The sequence below is a fragment of the Buteo buteo genome, chromosome 1 (assembly GCF_964188355.1).
Source record: "Buteo buteo chromosome 1, bButBut1.hap1.1, whole genome shotgun sequence".
NCBI classification, from domain to species: Eukaryota; Metazoa; Chordata; class Aves; order Accipitriformes; family Accipitridae; genus Buteo; species Buteo buteo.
Genome location: NC_134171.1, coordinates 35,382,248 through 35,409,866, shown reverse-complemented (window position 1 = coordinate 35,409,866; position 27,619 = coordinate 35,382,248). Strand labels below are relative to the sequence as shown.

The window sequence follows — 27,619 nt, the reverse complement described above, 5'->3', positions numbered from 1 at the left end:
ATTTCTTCAAAGTGAAATGCAAGCTCTGAAAGCAATTCATCCTGCTTAGCATGTTTTTCAATTGGTACCCTGGGGATTAATGATAGTATGACTCATTCACATAATTGGGCCTCTCAGTGCTTTTCCTCACACTGAAGGTTTCTACTCCAAACATAAGAAAATAAGAAACTGAGAAATGATCATCTGCAGCAAAAGGTTTAGAAAGGCATATGGCTCAGCTTTGATAACTCAAAATAAAATTGTTTGCTCTTGTTATAATGGTCATGCCATGTTCTTACTGACAGCCTTGACTCCTGTGGGACTGCTGCAAATATGTAACTTTTTTGTTTGTGAAGTTTTAAATTTGTGTTATGATTGAAATACTTCCGTGGATCAGATTTAGCAACGGATGTTAGGCATTGGTAATCAATAAGATTTTGATTATCAGCGAGTTTAGAAACTTATTTACCTTACATGAGGGGAAAATAATTCTAATAAGCTTTCTCTTAAACTCTTATCTCTAAGATCAAAGCAAAGAGCTCATTTTCCTGCTTTGCAGCTCTACTGGATGTTATGCTGTGCTTCTCTGATTTCTTCCCCCTGCCAGCTGTGGAAGAATGAGTAATGCTGCCACAATTTGTCTGCTTCAGTGTGCTTGGTTTAATGGGGACTTCATCTTTTAAATATTTTTATGAAGGCTTGTGTGGGCTTGAAAGCCATTAATGCTAAAAATTGGCAAGAGCTATGAAAAACTGAGGCACCCACCTCTTGGCTGTCTGACTTTCTTGTGTGTGGAGTGTGTGCAGGTGTTTGCTGTGAAGTGTGTAGACTCCTTGCGTGGAGCCTTTGGGTACCTTGCTGTGGCAGTCAGCAGCTACTGTTCGGTGTGTGGAGCTGTGATCTGGACAGATGTTGCGAATATGAAATCAGGAGTCATCCTAGGCACCTTGAACTGCATCTCTTCAGCACTGGTCTCTGTCTGCAGACAGGTGTCAGCCGGGACCCCTGATGGAGCATGGGCTAATCCCTGCAACTGCCTTCAAGGACTTTACAGATAGATTTAAGGTGGAGGTGGTGCATTCATTCTCCCCCTCTACCCCAGTAAAAGGGTGGATCTTGTGTCCTGCAATTAAGAGACTGATTTAATACCTTCTTTGCCTTGAGTGGATTCAGGTTTGTATCCCTTGGGCAGTGCAGGAACTCTCCTTAGACTTGGGTGCTTGGGACAGTACTTGTTTCATGGAGGCAATGGGCAGAGCAGGGAACTGTGGAAAAACACTCTGAGTAAATATCCTTGGAGGAGGAGCCAAAACATGGTACTCTCTGGTCATGTTCCTTCTTTTAAGTGTGTGCCTCTATCCTGGAGTCCTCAAACCAGGTGTGAGTGTTAAATACTGACTGAAGGAAGCCTTACAGGACTGTTGTTATTTCTACCTCAAATACTATTAATCAGGTAGAACTGCAGTTTGTTCTCTGCTCCAAGGCAAAATGACATTTCATAAACTCCAGATAAAATGTAGATTTTGTTATGTAGAACAGCAATGAGTTTGACTCAAATCTGCTCATTAAAACTTTAACTTCTACTAGCTCATAAGTGTTTTAAAGTAGAAAAAAAAATCACTTTCACATTCTCCTGTACAAGAAAGATGGGGAGTTTACTAGAGCCTAGCAAAGGGCCAGTAAGATGATTAAGGGATTTGAGCCTCTTTCATATGAGAGGCTGAGAGAACTGAGACTGTTCAGTCTGGAAAAGAAAAGGCTCAGTGGGGAACTTAATGTTTATGAATACCTGATGTGAAGATGGAAAGAAGACAGAGACAGGCTCTCTCAGTGGTGCCCTATGGCAGGATGAGAAGCAATGGGCACAAATTGAAACACATGAAACTACATCTGAATGTAAAACTCTTACTGTGAGTCTGCACACTGGAATAGGTTGCCCAGAGAGGCTTTAGTCTCCATCCTTGGAGACAGCAGAGAGATACCTTCCAATCTCAACTGTTCTGTGATTCAGGGTATTGCTTTAAGACCTTTTAACAGAGATATGCCTACTACTCAATAGCTAAGAGGTGAAATTTGTCTTTAGCCTCTTAAAAATCTGCATAAGGAGTTAGGTAAAATGTATTAACTATGAGGACTTGAATGTTTGACTACTGAAATTTCCTATTTTAAAATGTTTGGCTTATAAAATAAATCATCTGGACAATGCTTTTGAATGTCTTGGACTACTATTGAGTCAAACAGCAATGCTCTGCGGCATCAGTGTTTTAATTGGGTTAAAAATGTCACCAGCTTGGTCTTGTGTATTGTTGTAGCTCTGTGTGGGAAAACAGGTTTAGTTGCACTTACTGGACTTGAATTAGGTGACAATAGCTCCTGGTACTTCTACAGAGGGAGCATTGCTTTACTTGCCAACTGCAAAGCTGTTGTGGAGTTGAAACCCTCTGTTATCTCCCTGACTGCTATGATGCCCTCTTGTCTTCTGCTGTGAAGTAGGATCTGGGTGTTGCATGTTGCCTAGCAGCACAGTTCTTGTGCTTTATAAGTCAAGATGGACCTTAAGCAGTGAACCTAAGTACTGTCAAGTGCGTGATACCCTTTACTCACAGTTCTGTAAGTCTTAAAGAAGAAAATGCTAACACTGGCCCTAATGTAAGAAAAGCTCTTTGTTATCAGGGTGAATATTGCACTGAACAGCCAGAACATGGTTTTAAACCCATTGATTTTAGCCTTTTTCTGTATGTTGTGAGATTCCTACTGGCATATGGGCAGGTTAACACTGAGGAATGCCTGTGCCTGGCTATTGGCTCTGTCCTGTAATCTATCCATTTCCATTGTACAGCTGCTAGGCTAGGAGTTGTTCCATTTTGTGCATAAATAGCACTCCAAATACAAATCCAGCACCCTGTTACCCCAGATGGTGGAAGGCCTAGGCTTAGCTCTCATGCCCAAGGGAATCTAATATTTTATCTTTCCAGGCTACACAATTTTATGAGACAGTAGGAAAAAAAAATGGAGGTGGAGCTGAAAGGATTCCAGGCTGTATTAAAAATTCACTAACATGCTAGGAAATCTCTTCTGAACTTAAGAACCATGCAAGAGGTAGAAGATAATTATCTTATTCCTTTAGCTTACCATCCAGTCAAATTTATGCTAGAGAACTTTGTTAGAGGCTTTGTTCTCTTCTAGTCAGAAAAGCAGCTGGACAGTATGTGGGCAAACTGTATCCTGTCTTGACTTCTTCAAGGTAAAGTTCTAGTGTGAACCTAAAGCAAGAAACTGCCCTTGAAATATAACTGCATAAAACCTCCCATGTATTTATCACAAACTCAGAACTTGTCACAGAAACTTCAGCATGCAAGTGCACAATCAAGGGACAGCTATTCATGAAAATAACTACTCAGGTGATTAAGAAAGGAAGAAACTGTTTAAAGAGCTTGTTTTTTCTGTATATATTTTTGGGACTTCAGAAAAAATACTCAGTAATTTACATAGCTGATATTATATGTTTAAAGAAAAATGCAAACTACCGAGAAGGCTACTTAAGTTTGATACCCATCAATCTTTATTCATACTGGCCCGATTACTTTTTAAACACCATTAAGTAGACACACACTGCCATCTAGTGAGCATCTCTAACATAGCTGCAGTTTGATTTCTGAGGAGAGGAAAATGTGTTGCTTGGAGCAAGTAACTTAATACAGTACAAAACATATACAGACTTAAAAATGCTGCACTGAATGCTTTGTCAATTGTCTATTATATAATAGAGATACACAGAGCAAAGCTAAAGTATTTTATTAATAATTTATTGTCAGTAAGAAAGACTGGCTAATGGTAATTTTCAGTAAAAACCTTTACAAGACCATTGGATCACAAATATACAGACACTATAAAAACTGTGTCATGGTGGTTTTGGTTCTAAACTGGTATGTAGAGGGTCCCCAACACACTTTCCAAGAAGGGAAAAAATGTTTACAGTTCTAAAATACAGCAACCCATTTAAGACATTTTCATGTAGCTGACCCAGAAAAATATCAGACCTAACCTATGTACAACAGGAATTGTGTGAATATGTTGACTTTTTTATAATGAAATGTCAAACCATAGTTTTTGAGGAAATACATAGAGTGATGCCCTGATTATAATAAGTCAGGATGCTAGTTTTTAATGGCACACTAACACCACTAGTTTCAGTGGAAAACAAATTCACAAAATATCTACAAAATCTAGTTAAAACTATTAAAATCAAAACTGTACATAAAATTTACAAAAAGTAGGAGAAAATTAATTGCATTAGAACTATATAAATATATGCATCATGCTAACATGGAGAAGTGGTATGTGATTTTTTAACATAGACAATGTAAGTACAAAAGATGTTCAGAAATGGCACAGCCAATGGAAGTCTTGGAACTGTCCAATTACAGTAGGTCAGGAAATGGAAAAAGAGGCTGATTTAGTGAAATGAACTGCATGATCCAATGCTGCCATGCCAGTTTAGCTCACTGAAACAAAAGCATTCACTGTGGCTGGGAAAGAGAAAAAAATAAAAAAGCTCTTGAAAGTTGTTCTAGGATCGATAAAGTTTGTTAAGAGTCCAGGCACTTTTGTTGAGTGTGTCAGACTTCTGTATGTTGCTGGGAATCAAGTGGAGGAATTTTCACATCTTCAAAATGACCATCGTCTCCACTCTCATAGTCACTCATCATGACTTCAGACTCCATTTCACAGCATGCTGACACATCAGAGCATGAAGCTGTGGAAGCATACACAGACATGGACATATTGTCTACAGCGGGTGCTTCAAAGTCTCTATTGTACCCTAATGTGTAAGGAGCATAAGGTTCTCTGTAACTGCCGTTGACACCACTGGTTGTGGTCTGAGGTTCTGACATGTCTGCGGGATAGTGATGGGGAAGGTACTGATTAAGGTTATATCTCTGCCTGCTTCTTGTAGAAGAACCCAAGCTACCTACGGCTGGCATGTCTCTGGGTGGCTGTATTGACTCAAACTGGTTGCTGTATTCTGGTGGTAATGGTGGAAGCTCATCAGGTGCAGGGAAGTCATCAGGTGGAGGTGGAAAATCACTTTCTATGTCATAACCGCCAGGGTAATAGTCTGTATCGATGGCATTTGGATCCGTGTAGAGGGGAGCTGACTCCTCGACCACTTCGTAATTTGGATACTCTTGGATACCTGGCAACTGAACGCTTGGCATCCAGTCTGATGTATCCCAGTGATAACCTGAAAAGTTAATTTAAAAAAAACAAAGTAGTATTAGTATCTTGTCTTCAAGTCAGTCTGAACTGAGAAGTCAACAAATGTATTAAGATGATGCAATCACTGTGATTAGGACGCTACTTGTTAATTAGAGAGCAGTTTGCCCCAGTTCCACAAAAGACATTCAACACAATACAGCTTTACATTATGCCATGCATTAGATACTGCATCATTCACACTTGAACTTTTACACTTTCTCAGACATTTCACCTAACATGGGAAGAGCTGTAGGTCACCTATGGAATGTGCTATCACAATATACAATGGTATAGAATTGTTCACTGGATAGCAAAGAACCAACAGCCTCCCTGGTGCAGCTAAATTCTTAGTCACTTGTTGAGTAATTACAATTAGGGTGACAACAGCTGCCTGTTTTTCTTAAGAATATATTTAGCATATATAAAACGTGCTTTTCTTACATAAAAGAAGTAATTTCTAATTGGTAAAGTATCCAGACCATTTAAAGCAACTTTACCCCTTAACTGAATTGTACAAGTTAATTTCACAAAATGCTGTTAGCTCTACAGTCACTGCCACACCTCTGATAAAAATCTTTGACTATTAGTAAAGACATTCCACATTCAAATAAAAGAACAAACCAGGAAAATCAAGCTTAATCATGCATAAATGACCAAACTTGATCCTCTCTTGCAAACTCCCCTTGAATAAGTTTGTATTCATCTGGTGGAAAGTAGATGTAAGCCTAATCTCATTAAAAAATAATTTTCTCATCTGAATACCAAAAAGGAAAATAATAAAGAATTGTAATAAGGTACAAATCTAGTAAAAGTAATCACTGCAGACAAATGCACAGCAAGCAACTGATAGTAAGTCTGTGTTAAAACCAAGTATTAACAGAAATATTTTGGTGAACATCAATGAACTGCATGCAGAAGTCACCTCTTGAATTGCTGAGGTCAGGAACAGCAAAAGATTCTTTAGGTGGCAGAATGAGAAGAAAAAGGAAAAAACATCTGTAGTTAGGAATCAAATAGTAGAACCAATGTGAAGACAAAGAATGACTGTCACTATGATGTTCATGCTGCTTTTGTCCAGTTTACTTAGTGGTACTAAAGTTGTTTTGTTTGTTTTTTTTGTTTGTTTGTTTTGTTTTTTTCTCCTGAGCTCCTTCTTTCTTAGACTTGAACTGTAGAATAGCTACTGAGTTAATGTACAGCCCACTTGGGACACAGCTCTGTAGTGGCAAAATCTGCAATCTGTAGTTTGCTGAAATCCTCCTAGCAGTAGATTTAGGACTTCTGCTAAAAAGGGTAAAAAGACTTGGTCTGATTTTTTCTTTCCTTATATTCCCCCTTGTTTTTCAATACAGGGCTGCATCTATTGGGACTTATACTTTTAAGTATCTCATTCAAAGATGGGAACTCTCCCTTTAGTATCTTGCTTCCCTACACGGTGCACTAGGAGACCTACCTCCCTTTGCACAGCAATCCCAACAACTCATGCTCAGCAGAGAACTGTCCTGTGTTATCTGACAAATTTTAAAAGTTTCTCTCTTCATGAATCTATATTCCCTATTCAGGTCTGTAAAGATGGGCCACACCTATCTTAATACCAGAATCTTCTCCTAAGAATTGATATTTTTAGCCATTCTTGGGACTGGAGGGACAGAGTTTCACTCTTGGCAGGGTTGTTTGTGTTTTGTTTTTTTTTTTTTTAATTCTATTTTGTTTAAGCTTGCTTAGCCCAGACAAGAAAAATACTGTTGATACTAAAGGAGGTATCAGTCCAAGATCTGAGACTCTTCAAACATCTCTGGCCTCATCTCTAGGAGAAGGTTCTGACCACTAGTCTACTCAGAAGAATACATTCTTCATTTTTCTAGGGAAACTGGATGCAAAACCTAACGCCAAGAGGCAGACTGTGGCCTTATGATTTAGAGCACTTTTACCAAGGAGTGGGGACATCTCAGTCCTGTCCTCTTCTTCTGAGGCAAAGACCCTTTAACATCAAATACAGCAACACAGACTAGAACCTGATGTGCCCATCTTCCTAGGTGGCAATCTGCTAGACTGGAGCTATATTTCCTCTTGCACTCAGCATTGTTGATTTGCACAGAACTACAACTTTCCTTGAGGAGCAGCACACAGAACACAGGCCTACAACGGTCCTAGGATGAGACTAGCTATAGTTCATGCTTCCAGGATACCTGTTGGACAGAACCACTTGGGGAGACTAAAGAAAAGACCATCTGTCCTTTGACCTTGCTGAAAGCTTGAGCAAGGATCTCTGCTGCTCGAACTGGCACCCTCCTGAGGGTGTTCAAAAGCAGAACTCTTTACCTAAGATGCTTTGAAAGAAGGAATACTTATTAAGAGTAGAAACTTCCAAGTGTTAAGAAGTAGCTGAGCAGGACATCTTTAATCTCTCTACAAATATTCTGCAATGCATAAAACATTTGTATTTATCTTAGTGATACTAAACCACCAAGCAATACTTCCAACTTTGACTTGAGAACTACATCCATCCTTTTTAGTTTCTACCAATTAAAATCTCTGAGAAAATCTGAGTAAGTTAGTTATTAAATATTTCCCCAATAGATTTTGCCTTTTCTAGTCTTGTAATTCTTCCTAAGTACTGTGTATTACAGTTTTTTAGCACTGAGGACTATGGTCTATAGGTACATATTAATTTAATACTTGCATGTAATTAGAAGTCTTTGCACTTGTCTACTGTTTTGTGAGTCTGTATACATTAGACAGGATGTACTTCTAGTAACAAATGAAGGAGAATCTTTAGCTACTATAATTAATTTTACGTTCTTAAAATGGCTTCATTTTAAGTAGGACTTAAAAAAAAAAGTAGGGTTTCCTAGTCTGTATTAAGAAAACACTGTGGATGTTATTTCAGAAGTAACCTCTGCAGACTCATGGTCATGGAGTGAGTTATTTGTGTATTACTGGAACTTCAAAGATTTTTTTAGGTTAATCAAAACAATAGTTAGTGTTTGTATAGACTCACTAGCACCTTTATTACTACTATTATTTTGTAAAGAGTATGTTTTCCAGAGTGGTCAGTTCTTACATGTCAGCAAGAAAGGAATAAAATTCTATTGAAAATGTCTACTACACATACACACAAATATATGCGTGTGTATATATATATACACCCAAACATACCTTTTAGATACTGATGTAAGGCTGGGTAATAAGTAACTACTTAAACTGATAGGGATGTGTATGCCTATATTCCTCAACTGCATACTAGAAATCAGTTTTTTCTGCTAGAGACAGATTGATCTGAAGACCAAGGAAGTGAGTACTGCTATCACACTTACTCCCATTCTGCTCAGCTGGACAAGGTGCCAACAGATGTGGGTGGGAGAAGAAAAGGAAGCAGGGGCTGCTGCTTTTTCATCTACAGTAGTGTATGTAATTGCCTTTGATGCTGTCTCAATTCTGCTGGGAGCTTTAGTGTAAGTATTTTCAGAAGAGAGTGAGCACCAAGATCTTTTTATGCCAATACTTTTTCTTCCAAGAAATCATACTTTGAAACCTGTCCACAGGGTAGCTACAGCATACACATGAAAATATGAACAGATATACAATATAAATATATTCTTTACTAAACCTTATCAGAAAGTCTAAGTAAATAATATAACTCCCATCTACTAGGGTTACATTACTAGAAGACAAACGTGCATTATTCTGCCAAAGCAGTAAATAAGTATGAAAACATGTATATACCTTCTTTTTCCACCGAGTCAACAACAGCATTGACAAGGTGTATTACAGTCACTACGGAAGCTTGTAAAGGGTATAAAAGGAGCAAATTAAAACAAACCTATAGTTAGTATCACTTTAAACAGCATACACATATACAAAAAAAAACACTTCAACATTGCAGTTCATTACTATTTCATAGACCAAGATTATTGGTGTACATATACGTTTACTCTCTATCTAGAAAGCAGTTGCATATAATACATAAAATACATCCCTAAACGTGAATTTTATCCTTGATGAACATGGAAAAGTACTTGTAAGTACTCCTGAAGCAAATTCTGCACAAACACAAAGTTGCTTTAGTTGTGTTAGAATTTCTGAAATGTTGCCTAAACATACCATTTGCATAATACTTCATCTAGATAGCAATAAACTAGGCTTTTCGAAAGGCTTGTGTTGGGTGAATTTGGAAGAAATTTTCACTGAAATGAACTAAAATGCTATGAAAAATATCTACTGAAATCTTCTGTTGCTGACCTACTTAAGTTGTATGTGAACAGTGGTATCACAGTAGGAATACCAAATTCAGGTTGTAATATTCTTATTTAAAACCAGCCAAAATGAATGTATTTTTTATGTCTTTCCTTTCCCAAGATACTTGGAAGGGAGAATGATTTACTCTTGTAGGGTAGGATGAGGTAAGCACATGAGCCATACAAACAAATTTCAGGGATTAGATTTCAAACTAATAAATTCAGAATCTACCAAAAAGGAAGGAAGGAACAATATTTATGGTGCTACAGCTATTTCTCTTAAAATGATGTATTAATGAGTAATCAATACATTACAAGAAACGTGAGTAAGAATATATGAAATATATGGGATGGAGAGGAGGGGAGAACAACATGTACCACACAACACTTAATACCACAGGAAAAAAGTTGAAAGTTGGTGTCAGGTCTACTGATAAAATGATGAGTACTGTATGCATACCATTTTACTTTCACCAATCATTAACACAGATGTTTCTTTTCATGCTATTAAGAACAAATCACTCTACTTCTTCCAGAAGCAGAATGTTCTTTATTCCTAAGCTAAAGGAATTTCAAATTCTTTTTACCATACAAAGACAAAGGCAGAAATTGGAATAAAGTGTCAAAACACCTTATCTTAGTGAATTAAGTTATGAGACAACTGTGGCTTTGTCCAATCAGTCTGAAATGTTTCTCAATACATAGATGCATTCATACCAACTGTAAAAGCATCTGTTATCGCAATGGAAAAGTAAAAGACTTCCAATTAATAATAATAAACCCCACAAATATGCATGCTGATTATATTTTGATGGACTGGAGTTGTGATCAAAATATTTGTATTTTTATATTGGCTTTTTTCAACGTATGAAATTTTTTATGAATTCATTTTAATCATGGTGAAAGCCAAATATACTGTTCTACTGTAACAAAATTCCTTTTTGTGCAGCTTCCTTCATTACTAAAGTAATCAAACTTACAAGCAGTCCCTTAAACTCTGCTCTCACTCAGAACTGATCTGATCCATATGGGAGCTGAGGTCGCAGCAAGAAAAAGAGAAGGAAACAAATGAAACTGTAACACCAGAAAGCTTTTTACTCAGAGCTGAACGTCAAAGTGAAAGTTATATTTGTGCAGAGGCCGTTTTTCAAATTCACTGTAGTTTTGTATAAGGCAGTAACTAATGATTACCTAGAAGAGTTTCTCAAATTTGAACACTCTTTTAACACCTTTTAAACGCAAGGCTCTGAACACCTTGTGCTGCATTTTCACCATTAATATTCTAACAGCAGAATGATTATATATAATTTTAAGGTAATTAACACAAAGTGTAAGATAGGCAAAATACTTAAAATTAACATATCTGGGTATTAACATAAGTAAATACAGATATATATTAAATAAGCTATTATTTAATATATATTCCATATATGTAAGTCCTACTGATACTAAGAGATACAGATGCAAAGACAGAACAAATGAATGTAAGTGGCAACACAGAATGATTGTATTTTACGTACCATTGTCATCACACGATTCAGACTGGAAGGAGCTGAGAGACTGGACCTCAGACATGCTTTCTCTAGCACTGTAAGGATGGGAGTTCTTTTCATCCAGAGGCTTTTTTGAAAGGCAGGGGTCAAGATCTACTACTTTAGCTGAAAGAATAAGTTTCAAGTGAGACAATTAATAGATTTTAGATTAAGGAGTCAATAAAATTTAAGGCTGAGATCTACACATTTTTACAAAACTTAATAGAGCCCAATCAGGCTCAAAACCCAGTAAAGTCATAATGCCTTTTGTATCCTAACAGGCATAGACACAGACTTTGGACTCATATTAAAATTGTACCAGCATACACCTTTAACAGAAAAGTAATAAAACAAGAACATTTCTTACTGTCATAGTCAAAATCCCAGCTGGGTTTCTGTATTGAATCGCTGTCTGAAGGAGAGTTGGAGGGAGGTGGAGGTGGCAAATTTGGTGCTACACTGCAAACAGCTACAGCTTTGCGGTGACCATGTACAGAATCTGGATTAAAAGTACTAAACTCTGGGTGCTCTGGGATAGCAGACCCCTCAAAAGAATTCCTGTCAAGATTATTCCTGGAGTCGCTTGGAATGCTTGGAGTGTACGAAATGGGACGAACAGGAACCTGTGGTGGGATGTCAGAATAGATGTTCTTATTCAATTTTGCATCAAAATAAGGTCTTTGCAAGAAAGCTGTTGTAGCTCCAAGTTGCTTGTCTTCAGGTTCTGGCTGGTGCTTCTTCTTTCTACTAATCACTTTGCGGCAAACAACAAAAATCACAACTAGCAAGAATATTCCTGCAATGAAAACAATAATCCCAATCACTTCGGCTAAGCTAATGTTCCAAGATGTTGAAACGTATTTGTTAAGAACAATGTCTGTGCAGTGTTTTCCTCCAAATCCTCGGCTACAATTGCAGTGATATGAACCATAAGTATTCTCACAGAGGGCACCATTAAGACATGGGTTTTCTATGCATTCATCGACATCAGTCAGGCACCTAGCAGAAACAGAGCAGAGCAATGATGGTTAGTTTACATCAGTAGTCTTTGTTGTAGTATCCTTGTTCTCAACAATTCTAGATATATTTAACACACAGTACTGTACACTACCAGGCAATTTGTTGTTTTATCAACATTCCAGATTTCAACCAGTTTGAACTGTTAAGTAATACTGTTAAAAATTCAATATATGTGGAACACTACCTACCTTTCTCCACGAAAGCCTGCTTCACACTCACAAACAGGTCCATCCAAACTGTCAATACACTTGCCACTGTTTTTACAAGGATTGTCTTTGCAATATGGACCCAGCTGGCACCTGCAAAGGCCAAACAAAGAAAAAAAAGGGGGGAGCATGAACGAACCATTACCTTACTGTAAGTGAGTATATAGTGTGGGATTCAGGGCTGTAACATAGGGGCTGGCATTAACTTCAACTAACTCCAGTGGGTTTCAAAGGCTGAGCTTCAAGTAGGAAACAGATAAAAAAAGAAAACAGAGCCTATTCTCTAAGGGTTTCATTGGTACAACAAACCATACAAACATACCTTTGGCCTGTATATTGTCCTCGGCACTGGCAGATAAAATCATCGCTGACTGGGATGCAAGTACCACCATAAAGGCAAGGGTTGGAAGCACATGGGTTGACGCTTACATCGCAGTGAGTTCCCATAAACAAAGGTGCACACTTGCAATAGTAACCTGAAATCAAATACAGTATTTTTGAAAGACACATATGGCTTTACTGGATTTAAGATAAAATCCTCCCTACCCACCTACCTGTTTGATGAGAGAGAGGATGGGAAGAAACACATTTTTATTGAAAGATGAAGGAAAGTCTAACAGTAAGGTTTTTCTTGAATATGAATGAAGGATAACTTCCATTTCTCTCACAAAACTCAAGCTTGTCACAATGATTTCAGAATTTTTAAAGGAAGACTAAAGTAGACAGTTAAGAGGATGGACCTCAGGTGTTCACACTGAAGATTAAATCCCCACTTTGTCTGATGGACTTTGTCTACTTCATACCCCAAGGAACTGAGTCTAGAACACAGGCAGACACAGCCTTCCCACTGCTCAACAACCAGCCTTCTACAACTGTGAATAATTCTTGCTCTCCCAGAGAAAGTTTTGTCCTTCAAGGCAGGGCAGTGGAAAAGCAGTTCTGAAAACTAATACCAGAATATTGCACAGCTTACCTCCATTTGACAGTGCATTGCAGATGCCTCCATTCTGACATGGGCTGCTTGAACAACCTTCTGTGGTAGTCAGTAAGCATCCAGGAGTCACATCTACAGATTCTTCCATGTGTGCATAATTTCGTGGCTTACTGTTTAGGGGCAGCTCTTGTCCATTAAGTACAACAGAATCTATACAGCCTCTGAAACCATTGCTAACCTGAGGACTTCTACCGTGTCTTGTACCTTGCTGCCGAATGTGACCACCAAAAAACACATGATTATCTAGGTTTAGTGTCCTAAGTGTACCAGGAGCAGTACCAGATGCAGTATGCACCCTATCCAGAACAAGTCGTGCGTAATTTCCATCCACTTCAAGAGATACTGAATGCCACTGGCCATCGTTAATCTGAATGCTCTGAACAGAGACAATCCCAGGTCCACTGCCACAATCAAATTTATATTGCAGCCTTCCATGGTGAATCTACAGAGGAAAGCCACAACATCAACAGTCTGCACACTTAAAAGAGTATAAAATATTGATGCCTATAAAAGTTTATGTTTTCTGGAGAGACAGGATGATGGTGGTGTTCATAAAAGGCAGTTTAATAACATTGTATTCCAAACAGTCACAGTGATTGTGATTCATTCTATACAGTTCTTTTAATTAAAATGTATACTTTGTACATTTTTTCCACTAGTAAAGAAGTCACAGATCATCAAAAGATTACAATACTTCAAGACAACCTTTCATCTTGTGCTTTAAGTGACTTTTTCTGTATGGACTTAATGAGTACTATAAGTAAATAAATTTAAATTTGTTATTTAAAATAGGTAATACAGGCTTTTTTTTGTTTTATTTTTAAAACATTAAAGAAAACTAATTCTTTTTACATATTAAAAAAATTCTGTACAAGTTTGTCACCTGGATGTATAACACACTTTACCTTGAAGGCAATTCTCAATTATAACAATTCTACAGAGAAGTTATGATTCAATCTTTTAATTTAGCACAAAAAATAGTAAGAAGATGGCAAGAAGAGGAAGAGATATGCACTAGGAGATTTTAGTATACCTCTAAGATACTGTAGTCTGTTCCTCGAGCATACATAACAACTGCATGAGCAGAGTAAGTTCTAAGTCTCATTGTCAGCTTCATTTCCTCTTTGTTCTCATTTTCCATGAGACGGTATTTCACATAGCTGCTCCCAGTAAATGTCACAGCAGAGCCAGCTGATGCTTAGGAATACAGAAAAACATAAAATGTGTTAACACAGGACTGGAATCAGATTTATATTTGAAAGTAATATGGTTTTACTTAGAGATTTTGAGAGTTAATTTCTTACCCGGACACTGTCCAGCTTTGCTGTCTTGGCAAACACAGGTGTATTTTCCTTCCTTTGGATCTCCTAAACATTCAGTACCTTCAGGGCATGGGTTTCCTTCACACACACTATTCACCTGGGGGCATTTCCCTTCTGTAAAATGAAATACATTATTTCTCTCCTGTTGGTGGTAACGGTATTTTGTGAAAAGGGACACTTAAGTACAGTAGCTGAAAGCAACCCAAATGACATTCCTATCAGACAAGGAAGTGAAGTAACAGTTATGGGATATGACTGGCACAATCACAGACTAGACAAATGGCATATATAGTGGCTGATGTTCATAGTTATCTTGATTACTGAAACAATTTAATGGATAAAATTTGGAAACTGGTGTTGTGGTTTAAGGTTTACCATTACTATCATACACCATAAAAAACAACATGTAGATATTAAACATGGACAGAGTGGGTTGGGGAGAGCAGAAGAGTATGTCTGTATTTGGGACAGAAAGGAATGGGCTTTAAATATTTACTTATGATGTGCAAATTCACCCAGCAACATTAAGTCATGATTTTAAAAAGCAATGCTGTTCTCCTCAGAGCTAAAGACAAATTTCTGTTATAAATCTGTACACTTATATGTATCTTAAAGAATATTCCTTTCCCAGTTCACCCTGTCATTCCCAGCCCAGTTTGGAAGCTGTGTGGGCTACTTCTCTAAGCAGAAACCAGGAAGTATTCAGGTACTTTGCAAGAACTTACCTTTGTGTACACAAGACTGAAAATGGCTGGCAATTTAGAACAGGCAACAAAAAAAGGAACTTCTTTCATAAAATGGAAAATGAAGGTGTAACTATAAGAAACCCCCCCCTCCCATAAGCTTATATTCTGTAAACTCTTAAAATGCTGTAATGAGGCAAGAAAGAATTACTCCCTACTCTGAGTAAAATTAGGCAAATGTTGCAGTGTGGGTTACAGGATATTCTTAATCTTGTCCTGTAATATAAATTTTGCCCTGTGGATTATGGCTATTCAAAACCAGAACTATCTTTTCAAGGATACATTTTTTCTTACTGCTTTTCTTACCTTTACAAAGACAAACTGCTGTTCTGTGATGACGGGGAGTGACAAAACTCAACCTGGCTGTGCTGTGGGTTGACATGATGTTCTCATCCACTGTTACCTTTTCTTCACAAAATTTCAAAGGACAATCTAGGCCTGCGCAAAGCTTATGGAAAACGTCAATTATCCGGACACCTAAAATCTCCTCTAGGTCAGGCACAGAAGAGTTTATCTTGTGGAGCAAAATTCTCATTGGGTGCTGAGAGCTACCAGACTTTTCAATATTCAGGAGGACATCAAGATTTGAAGGAGGATCAGAAGGCTGCAAACTAACAATCTGGATGTCATTTCTCCTCACGCCCAAGATGTTTCTTAATGCTCTCTGGAAATTGCGCCAGTAATCACCGATGAATTCTTCAGGGGCGAGGTTTGCAAAGCGTATTGCAATGCTGTGATTTAGTAAATCTTGTGTGATTTGTCTGATGTGTACAGTAATATCAGCTGCAGTTGTAAATTTTCCATCTGTAACAGTGACATTTAGGAGGTACTGTCCTACGTCTAACCTTTTATGTGCTATTAGTTTGCCACCAGTACTGGAAACGGAGAACAAGGATTCCATTTTGGGGTCCAGACTGTATGTCAAAGTGTCATAAACATCTTGATCAGTTGCATGAATTTTCCCAATGACACCACCTGAATATTCTTCCCCAAAGGCTGTGATAAAGATTTCTAGAGGCAGAATTGCTGGAGAATAAATGCTCTCCTCAATAACTCTAATATCAATATAAGTCAAAGATGACAATGGTGGTTTTCCATTATCTGCCACCTAAAGGAAGACAAGGATAGAGTTAGGTTTTTGCTTTATCTCAAATTCTACTATAGATATTTGTACTGTATACCATGGATTGTATTTTTCTACCAAAAAAAAAGTTCCTACAGGAAAATGCTTTATGTAAACTTCGTAACACAGGTCCTGACACAAAAGTTAATATTGAAAATTTAAAAAGCTTATATATGCAGGCACACACAAACATGTTTTCACTTCTTCCAAGATTAAAAGTCTACAGTGCTCTTAATACCTGGAAATGCCAGGAAGCTACTAACATTTGTAGCAAATACAGAGGAAATGTACAGTAGCTCATTTCAGACAGCAGATGGTGTCTGAAGCTTTTTTATTTCAAGCATAGAAACACATTACAAATGAGTCATGCACTAGGAATTTACAACGTGCTTCACCACAGTTATTAGGAGGTGGTCAAAGACAATCTGAATGCAGTATGCCAAACAGTACTTCAAAAGGAAAACAATACATGTAGAAAGTTACAATTAATTATGTTGTCTTTCATGATTTGTGATCACGGAGAGGAAAAAAACCCCACCTGTAGTGCTATTTCCTTCAGACAATTAAAGTAATTAACAGAATCAGGCTAATTCAATTTTAAAGCCTTTTTAAACATCACATTCCCTGTCATCTACCCCTTTTTGACAAAAGCATATACTGCTGTTGTATGAAGAGGGGACAAAAAAAGAGAGTAGAAAAATGAGAAAAGAGCATTCCCTTGGGTTCACTTTCTTTCTATTTCTCAGTTCTTTTTTCCCCATCTACCTTTTTCGCAGAGCTCTTTCCCAGTTACTGAAGGTGAGAGTAAAGAAATGGGCAAAGAAGAATTAGAGGGATGTGAAAGGACAGAGGCGATACACAGGGCTGGGAAGGTAGAAGATACCCTTCATTGTTCAAAAGATTTTACAATAATTTTACAATGACTACAGGTAGTTGCTACACTTTGAAGATCTATGCAGATAAGCCACTTTTGATTTTTCATACAAATTTAAGCAAAAGAGGAAAAACTCCAGGCACAAGATTATCTGTGGATATGCACATAATTGTAGCATTTTTAAAAGGTAATGCATGTCTCAGAACTACATGTCTTCATCTGTTAACTCCAAAAGAAAGGCATGGCTAGAAATTTGCCCTCTAGTTACCCAAACATAAATAACGAGAGAAAGAGAGAGAGAGAGCTCAAGTTGGCAAAGTTCTGTTTTGCCTAGTTTTCTGCCTGGAAACAAGACAAGGCAGGCAGTTTAGCTACAGGAGAAATGCCCAAAGGAAACAAGGGCTTAAAACAAACAGGCAAGCAAAATTATAACAAATGGACAGCAAGTAGGAAAGAAGAGCCCCAGGAGAAATGATTTTTTCAATAATGCAGATATTTTAAAAATCTGCTGTGGTTTTAAACTAAAGACTTCAGAGTGTGGCACAAAGGACTGTATGACTCATAGCTGAAGATTTCACACACTAATGCTGTGAGACATTTGTTAATGGATAATCTATTTCCTTTGGAGAGAGGGAAAGCAAATGTGAGTGGCATGCACATGTAGGTGGCTGTAGGAAAAAAATAATCCTTATTTCTATTAAAACCATAAAGGTAAAGTAAAAGAAAGGCTCATGTTAAGTAGTTTTTTGGTGGTAGTGGGTACGTGGGGTGTGTATGCGAGAGGTTGCTTGTGGGTTTTGGTAGGGATTTGGGGTTTTTTTTGTTGTGGTGTTTTGGGTTTTTTTTTTCCAATTAAAGTATACTTGTAACATAAGACGACCTCTGCCTCAGCAATCCATTCAGAAAGCAACTAAGGTGAAAGCTGTCAATACTGAAAAGCACACCAGTGAAGGTCAGTTAAAAAATGAAAATGAGTATCAAGAGATCATATACAGCCATTAACTTGTGAGCTATAAGATGGAAGTGCAGAAATTAAAGATAGGGTAAACTTGAGAAGATGCCTTCCTACAGCCTTTGAAAAACATCTTTCTTTGAAATGAACAGGGGAAGAATATTTTTCCACAGAAGTCATGTATCTATTTTTGTGTGCACCATTGGAACTGAAGTCTTGTGATATGGAAACACTAGTTTTAGTCTTAGATGCCTTCATACTAATGTATAGTGACTCACTAAGGAGAGGATAATAGCAAATTATAGCACTATGTCTATTTAAAAAAAGCTATCATAGTATAAGATGACAAATGGCAATTAAAAGACAGTGACATATTTCCAGAATTCAGACAGGGAACTTTTAAATCAAGGGATTAGACAGGTCCAAAATACTGAGATTGGATAGTACAGCACACAAAAAATGCACATTAGTATAGTCTGCTTTAATGATTTACAATCTCTGAGAAGCCTTTGTTCTAAATGAGTACATTTGTTTTAAGACACTTGTTTAGCTACTGGATGCCATTAAAATAGCCCTTATTTATTCCCTAGAAAAAAAGGCACTTTTCAAGTGCTGTGCTAAAAAGAAGATAGCTGAAGTACTGACAGGCTGTTTACAAGCATCCTACAGTCTAGGAAGTGGCTTGGAAATGAAAGAATTGCATGATTTCACCCAGAGGAAGGTGTTAGATAGGCGCCTCATACTTAAGAAAAGGCAGGCACATTAGGAAGGGCCAAAGGTGGAGCTAAATCATGAAATGTGATGCTAACTCATGAAATGTGATGAAGACAGTGTAACAGTCTACACAGAACAGACATAACTGCCTGTGCATGCATTCACAGGAATATGTTTTAGAAGCAAAATAAATAGAAATTAGTTACTGCTTAGAGAAAATATAAAATAAAACATATGAATCTTGTATTACACTGATTGCATATGCAGGAAAAACATTGCTGGTTCTTCTTCCCTAAACAAAAAGATGACTTTGGGGAATCGGTATAGAACTTGGAAAGCCTATTAGGCAAGTGTGTGGCAAAGCCCACCTCTACGGCTGTTTCTGACTCATGCAGCCTAGGAAGGCCAACAGAGCCATTGCTCAGGTACCTTGAAGGCTAATCTGTCCCACCACTAATTAGCAGGTAACTATCAAGAAAAAAAATGGCTAACAGATGAATGATATACCTCCCTGGCCCCCTTTTTAATCTCAGTTCTTAAACCCTAACCTAAACTACATTTAAATGGACCCTTTATCTATACTGGTTCTTATACTGATGGCTCCTGATAACATGTTTTAGTGACTCAACTAGAAAACAAAAGTACCTGTAGGAATATTTTTTCCTTTCCCAAAGAAAAGAGATAGACTTTGTGTAAATACATCATGATTATTATCCCAATGTGGACAGAATTCAGTATACACTGACGCAGACACTACTGCTCTAAAACTCTGCAAGTCCATGTTTTCTCATATATAATATTGCAGACAATTTCTGAGTATAACTTGGAGATTGAAAGAAACTCCTCATGTAAAGGTAAGAATTTTTCTTAAAACACAAATCTGGAAATGAAGTTTAAGAATAAAGGCCAGCTATTTTTAGCCTACCAATTTTAAGTCCCCTGTTCACAGCTGCTTAATTTATAACTGAATTTAAAAGAACTGGATAAGATTAAAAAAAAAAAAAATAATCGGTTTGGAGTTTTCTTACAAAAGGTTACAAAAAAGTATTTTAGAGAACTTAGCTATGTTAATGTAACCTGGATTTTTGGACATTGTCTGGTCTTTTGCTCAACAATGGCAAATATAGGCATATATTATAGCATTTCACGGTCATTTTTGAATTTTATGCCGTGTTTTCCACTGCAAGATTCTGAGATCTCCAAGTACTACACTGCAAGTTTCAATGCTATGGACAAAGGTCCCCTGACTTGGTTTTCCAAACTTAAAAAAAAGATGTTTTCAATTGCCACTGCAAAAAGAATGTGGCACTATAGAAAAATACTTCAGTACTGCCATGATGTGCAACTTTCAATATCCCTGTTTCCATCGTATCAGTGCAGTTCAGCTCACAGCTTCAAGGGTCAAAGCAATAGTGGCAAGAGGAAGTCTGCAGCCAATAGCAGGTGGCTCAAGGGACCTGTCCCCTGATGGCTTTTCCAGCATCCCACATGAAAGGCAAAGGGCTTATCAAGACCACTCAACCCAGTTAACATTTCACTTGCACCTTACCCATACTGTGAGTTTAATTAATCTCACTGTTACACCTGTGTAGATTTCCATTTAAACCAACAGACTTTGTCTCTGAAGATGTCACCTCAAGGGATGTGCCTCAAATGACTACTTGGCATGTCAGGATCTTGTAAACAGAAAGACAAGGGGTAGACAGGTGTACTGGCCATGAGTGGGGAAAGTTAACTAAATACTTATACTAATAAGGCAAACCAGCTAAAGGTAGCGCATCCTACCTTAACATGAAGTAAATAGTGATCCCTCACTTTGCGATTCAGTGCAGCAGTTGTTGTCAGGACTCCCTGCTGGTTAATCTGAAAAGTGTTCTCTTCATTTCCACTCAGGATGGTGAAGAGAAAAGGAGGGCCATTGTGAGAAGAGTCCTTGTCTGTCACCACTAGCTGTAGCACACTAAATCCAATAGGCTTATTTTCCTACAAATGCATAATACAATTACATTGGTTTTATTATAATAGAGGATATAGCCTGACATTGATTTCTTTTTCACAACGACAAACAAATAAATAAATTGAAAAAAAAATCAAATTACTTTCAAACCAGTTAATCAGTGTAAGAGAAATCAGAATGACAATATTGTTTAAGAAAAGATACTACCCTCTGAGAATAATGATGAAAACAGTAGAAGGAGAAAGGCAGTACATGTTTAAACTTTGTCTTATATTTTTAAAAGTAGCTCAGCCTTGACACTTTACATTTTCCAGTTTTGGTCTGAATTAAGATTACTGTAGATTAATTACCAAGTCATCAAAGATTTAAAATTTAGCTAAAACACCTGTTAAGAATAATCCAATGCCTTTGTTGGGAGGACTAGAAAAACACACTCCTCCATCTGATCCCTTGTGTCCCTAATTAGTATTCTGACTACAGTTGTGGCTGCTACAGCCAGAGTCTGGTTAAAATATGAAATCCAGTTTGTAAAATTTCATCATAAAATCCCTTCAAGTTTGCATCATGTGGATGCCTGAGGTTTCAGAGACACTTCACCCACTTTGGTTTATCACGTATCTTATATACACACACAACCTTATCTAACCCTTGTAATACTTCTCCCAGAATACTTATGCTATACTGTATTGACCAGATTTTTTTTATATATGTACATATTTTAAATGCAAAAAAAAGTAGAAGCGTTATTGTGAAGTACTACAATAACAAAATGCTATCCCTTTCACAGCTGCAAAAACTCCTAATAACAAGTATACTCTTTGTTCTTGAAACAGTAAGTCAAGTTAATTATCAGATATTGTAGCTGAAGCTTTTTTTTCCCCTTCAGCAAAACAGACAAGGACCGTCATTTTAAAATACAAATATTTACATTTGGACATATAAAGTAATTTGATTTTCATAATAGCTAAGCACAATTCCAACTATGTCCAAATACGTCCAACTCAAATACATCAGGAAATGCACACCAGCATTCTTGGGTAACTCCTCCAGCTTTTTCTCTGCTACCCTCATACTGGGACAGGCTGATAAGAATGAACTATAAAACACGAGGTCTTCCTTTTTAATTAAGGGAAACTTTACAGACATTGCTTATATAGTCTACAGTTTTAGGGGATACATTAATTAACATTCATTTCACGGAAGATTGTAACTGGGGAAAGCAAAATACCTTTGACAGCACACAAACATGCAAGTCTGTTGTTTTTAAAAAAAAGCATAAGATCCAGGACATCTTACTTCCATACTCTGTATGTGTTGGGTAGAGATGAATCATTTTGTCTTCTTTTGGAAAGCTACCTTTACAAATCACGTACACAGTCTCAAACAGAAGTGGTATGTTAGGATGGCACAGTGCACCAGATAACATTGCTTGATCTCCACTTATCTATTGTACAAGGCCAGGCACCAGCAACAGCAAAAGGACCCAAGGGACTGAGCTCACTTACTTTACTACTATAAAGGTCTTAATGCAATTCCTTTGTTCCCTTCCATTTATTCTCTGTTGGATTCAAGAAGAGAAGTAGTACAGACACTGCCTCTGTATCTTTGCTTTAGTAGAGAGTTTTCTGAATCGGTCAAGTACATGCCAGCCATTTGAGAATCTGGCCCACTACTACCATCCTAAAGTGCAAAATTAGTCAAATGTAGCAATATGAAATACTACTCCTGTTTTAACTGCTTGTGATCCCAGAGGAGGCCAACAGGAATTAAGTCTTGACCTATGTGTCACGGCGCACAACACCTGCTTCACAGTAACAGGTACCTAAAGTATCTTTTTCTAAGCAGTAACTCTAAGATTAAAAAGAAATAGGAAAATTATTATGTATTTTAACCTACCTGTATGATGCTAAGAATGTTATAAACATAAATGCGAAGTATAATATATATATACATGTACACACATGAAGTACATGAAAAAAGAACATGCTCAACTTGCAACATAAGTTTCTAAATAGACTGTACAATATTAATTTTGTAACTCTTAACACTTATTCAGGTAAGCAGTCTCACTGACAACCTTAAAGAATTAAAAATACAGAAAAATTGAATTGAAGCATTAGGTTTATTGTATCTTGCAGAATTTTTCAAGTCACAAATTACCACTCCAATAATATTATTGATTTGACTACTTCACTATCTGTATTTACCTGGATGATAACACTATAGTTTCCTTTTGAGAATACTGGAGGATTGTCATTTACATCAGAAACATCAATATTAACTGTGGTTGTGTTAAGTCTAGGTGGGTTTCCATTATCTGAAGCTTGAACTGTCAAGGTATAACCTGAAATCTAAGAAATAATAAAAAAATTTCACACATCCACTAAGAAGCAAAGAGTAACAAATTCAGCTTTTAAGGAAGAAATATTTCAGTGCAAACCCCCAGTAAAGCTTGCCTTCATATATTTAATCCTTTCTCTTCCTCCCCGCTCCCCAAAAGCACTGACATGAATAGACGCTTTCACTTTACAACGGCTATATTAATTTTGAAACATTAAATGGTAATTCACAAATATAATTAAAAAAATGGTGGTCATCAATTATGTATGGCTAAATTTATCCCAACAGCTCAAAAAGTGTCAAAACCTTACCTTTTCTCTGTCTAGAAGTTTAGTCACTTTTATTTCACCCCTAGTAGGGTCAATTGTAAAAGGATTTCCCTGATTGCCATCTATAATTGCGTAGTGAACACGGTTGTTTGAAGGTCCGTCGGCATCATCTGCCATAACCTAAGGGACATTACAGTCTCATTTAAAACAGGTTGAAATAGACTCTATCACCTTTCAGATAAACTCATCCTGAAGATGAGCACAGCTGTTTTGGTCTACCACATTTCATAGTTCTGAGGAGAAAAGCCATCCGATTAGAACATACCAACATCACTTAATTTCCTGAATTTCTTCTGAAAATTAAGTCATGTTCTCATGAGGAGAACACAAATATATCACAAAATATCATCTGCTTTCCCACAGCATCTCACGTCTCTGGTTCTGAAACTTTTTCAAAATAAATTTTCAATTCACTCAGTGGCAAACTTATCTATTCATTTATGTCCATCTTCAAATCAGTATTTATTCCTTCAAGACTGAAAGCATGATTGTCATGACAGAGTATTTCAAAGAAAAAAAAACAGCAATACGTACTGTAATGACTGACTGTTCAAGTATAGCATCTTCACTGATTACTGCAGTGTAAGTGTCTTGGCTAAACACTGGAGTATTGTCATTGATATCTGTTACATTAATATTCACTGTTACAACATCACTTAATGAAGGTGTGCCTCCATCTGTGGCTTCCACTGTCAAGTAGTACTCATGAGAACTTTCATAATCCAAGCTCTCAATGATAAAAATGGCTCCTAGGGAAGAAAAAAAAAAACACCAAACCTCACTCAAACTCTGCTATTACTGTAGTATTACATATTGCAACTTTTGATTTTGATCTGACAAATACTCAGCTTCTTCAGGGCTTGATTTTTCACTGTAAAGCTGGAGCCACACAGTGAAATGATCAGGCTTTACACATAGAAGTAAAAAGATGAGATGTTTCTGCCATTACCACAAAAGACTCGCACTTTAAAATCACCTGGCTCACATTTTGTAATGAAAAAATGAAGAAAAATAAAAAAAAAGTGCTTAGAAAATGTCCTTTTCTTAATTTTCCATTAAAAGTAAGCAAAAATATGAAATGACCTTTAACTTCACTTTCCTCGTAACCAGCACTCATGTCAGGCATGAGTATGCAGAGACAGTAAGAGAAGTGTCTGACCATGACTTTTCATTGATAAATATCTGAGTTGAAGTGTGAGTTTTTAACTGACCAGTTAAGTTAGTGCAGTCCCTAACACAGATGCTGATCTGCTGCTGGAAGAGTGTTTTCCTGGAACCTTTTTCCACCTTTCAAATATGTGAAGAAGTTAAACTGGCAAGGTACTTCTATAACATAGTACCAGCACGTGCACTGGAAAAAGCAGCTGGAAGAATTACAATTTCAATTACACTTGTATAATTACTATTAACTTTTGGGTAGAAGTCTTATTTAAAAAAAATAAAACTTTACCAGAAATTAGCTCTAGAAAAAGAACTATAAGAAAACAAAACTACCATTGAGGTGTACATTGATTTTTAACAAAGAATTGTCATTAATAGGGAAAATTCTCCAGAGAACCTAAATGCTTCCTGAGAGTAAATCTGACTAACATGCAAGCCTTAAATCTCCACTGTCACGCTGGATAAATGATTGAACAGAATATTCAAACCTCTCTTTAATGCCATATCAAACTGGTTCTTCTAGGATTACTGTCTTTGGGGACCAATGACTGGTTTTCTCAATCAATTTAATTTCTGATCTTTCTTTTACCAAGTCTGGCCACTCATTCTGATTATATAGCTTTTTTGAAAAGACTATTATGTTTCCATAATTACAGATCTCTGACTTTCCACCCCCTCTGCCCCCAGAGCAGGGAATATTCCAGCTAGGAAACCTTTATTTTGGTCAGCTTAATGAATCTAACCCAAATAACAATAAATAGCAACAAATAAAGCTCCTATTCTACATTCTACTGCACTCCTCTAGTAAGCATGCTGGCAAAATAGGTGAACAGACAGTAGCACTGGCTTTACAGCCAGGACGATGCACACAGATTATGCATAAGCTATTTCGTTCAATTACTGTAGCACACAGTATGGCACTGTGCTTCATTAGCCTCAAGTATATTCACAGTTGTAATCTGTTACCTGTCGTTGAATCGATGCTGAATTTTCCATGTTCGTTCCCACTCACTATTGAGTACGTGATTTCAGCATTGGCTTCAATGTCCCTGCTTGCAGCATAGATCTGGAGAACTTCAGTTCCAACCACAATGTCCTCTGATACACTTGCACTATACTCCCTGTGCTCAAATACAGGTGGATTATCATTTATATCCAAAACAGAAACTATAAGACTGCTTGTTGAAGACAGTCTTCTAGGTAAACCTTCATCTGTAGCCTTCAAAGTTAGAGTGTACACAGCTTGTAATTCCCGATCCAAAGGCTTCTCCAGACGAATGATTCCAGAGAATTCATCAATAGAGAACTGGCCCTCTGCAGAGTTCACCAGTGAATAATGGATTTTACGGTTCATCCCTGCATTTTGAAAACAATTGCGGAGTACGAAGCAGCCATTAAAATACACCAACATAATAACAGATCTGATAGCTATAGAAATAAAACATGCATTCTAAATATTATCATTCATGTTAAACTACATTTCAGCAAGAGTTAGTGGCTCTTGTGAAGGGCAGAATGATTTCCAAAAAGATGTAATCTGATTTAAAAAATTAAGCTAACACTTCATTGCACCGATTTTCTGCCACACAAAAAACATGAAGCATGGTTCTGCTTCAGTCACAGTACTAGCTAATATGAAACGATTAGTAATATAAATCTAATTATAACTTCAGAACAATAGCATCTGCTTAGCAGGCTTATAAATAACATGGGAGGATATGGGAGAGTTAGGCTACATCAAATACCTAGACTCAATACCAGTAAGGTTATTTAAGAACCATATCCTCAAATTATCAGGAACATTATTTCTGGTAACCTTTCTGTATAAAACAAACAAACCTCATAGGTTTTTGGGCCAAGTATTTTGCTCCTCCTGAGCCTCAAAGACTAGTGAAGTGTGAAAACATCTCTCTCTTACCTTCCAATTCAGCAACTTAGCTTTATCATAGCACAAAGTGGGTTGGTTGTTTCAGAAGACTGAGGCAACTATTAATTGTTTGATTAATAAACTGATGATATATGGAAATCATACACCTTTTTTAAAGACTTGATGCTGTTTTATTCCTTACAACAAAGCCTAAGAACAAACTCTTTCTAATGTAATTTTCAGTTCATGTTCACTTAAATGCTTGTAACTAAACAGTGAAGATAGAGAGACAGCAAAAATCTTAACGGGTAGCATATACAGAAAGCTACAAATGACCAGGGTTCTCTTTATGGCATGATCATGGATGGCTAGCCTAAGAAGCACACATTCAAAAATCTATGAATGCACGTTTACATGAACAGACATGGCTTGATATCCCCTTTACTTATACCAGGAGTAAAAGGATGGACCTAAGGCATCATAACATTAATAGTTTATCACACTAAAAATATCCTACGTTTTGTCTTGCTCCCCCCTCTTCTTTTTTGCAGAGACACAAAAGGGATGTCTTCCAAGCTACTCGCACATATAAGTCAGGTGTTGTATGATTTAGTAGACCTAAATATATCTTTCAAGAGTTTTAATCCTGAGCGGTATTGAACATCTGTCAGTTCTACTGAAAGACTTAACACCTCTCAGGGTAAGACTAAATAAACATTACTGAAACTTTGAGAACATGACAAAAGTATTGGTCAAAGAATGCATACCTGCATCTGCATCTGTTGCCTGCACTCTTGTCAAAAGGGTTCTAGGCTCTGTGTTCTCAAATACTGTAATGGAGTAAGGATCAGCTGTAAACTCTGGGGCATTATCATTCACATCTTCCAGAGTCAGAATAATATTAGCTTGGCAGAATCTTCCTCCTTCATCTGTGGCTTTCACTAGAAGATAATAGACTGCTTGCTGCTCACGATCAAGGGGCATTAATGTTTTCAGTTCACCTATAAAC

At 37.1% G+C, this 27,619-nt stretch overlaps 1 protein-coding gene across 4 annotated transcripts in view; it reads right to left on the bottom strand.

The window, feature by feature from the left end:
• Nucleotides 1–3,759: 3,759 nt before the first annotated feature.
• FAT1 (FAT atypical cadherin 1) overlaps nt 3,760–27,619 on the bottom strand; it is a 114,574-nt gene continuing 90,714 nt past the window's right edge. For 2 of the 4 annotated variants that reach the window (XM_075027088.1, XM_075027108.1), the window contains exons 13-29: nt 27,378–27,611; nt 25,710–26,099; nt 24,117–24,331; nt 23,565–23,702; nt 23,121–23,264; nt 20,742–20,939; nt 15,600–16,401; nt 14,533–14,664; nt 14,262–14,425; nt 13,208–13,670; nt 12,557–12,710; nt 12,217–12,327; nt 11,376–12,007; nt 10,997–11,134; nt 8,965–9,024; nt 6,161–6,196; nt 3,760–5,224 (exon numbers count right to left, since the gene is read on the bottom strand). In XM_075027088.1, the coding sequence (XP_074883189.1) occupies nt 4,599–5,224; nt 6,161–6,196; nt 8,965–9,024; nt 10,997–11,134; nt 11,376–12,007; nt 12,217–12,327; nt 12,557–12,710; nt 13,208–13,670; nt 14,262–14,425; nt 14,533–14,664; nt 15,600–16,401; nt 20,742–20,939; nt 23,121–23,264; nt 23,565–23,702; nt 24,117–24,331; nt 25,710–26,099; nt 27,378–27,611 (4,637 nt within the window). In that variant the 3' untranslated portion in view covers nt 3,760–4,598. The remainder of the gene's footprint in view (nt 5,225–6,160; nt 6,197–8,964; nt 9,025–10,996; nt 11,135–11,375; nt 12,008–12,216; nt 12,328–12,556; nt 12,711–13,207; nt 13,671–14,261; nt 14,426–14,532; nt 14,665–15,599; nt 16,402–20,741; nt 20,940–23,120; nt 23,265–23,564; nt 23,703–24,116; nt 24,332–25,709; nt 26,100–27,377; nt 27,612–27,619) is intronic. The other 2 variants (XM_075027098.1, XM_075027117.1) reach the window with 2 other exon arrangements.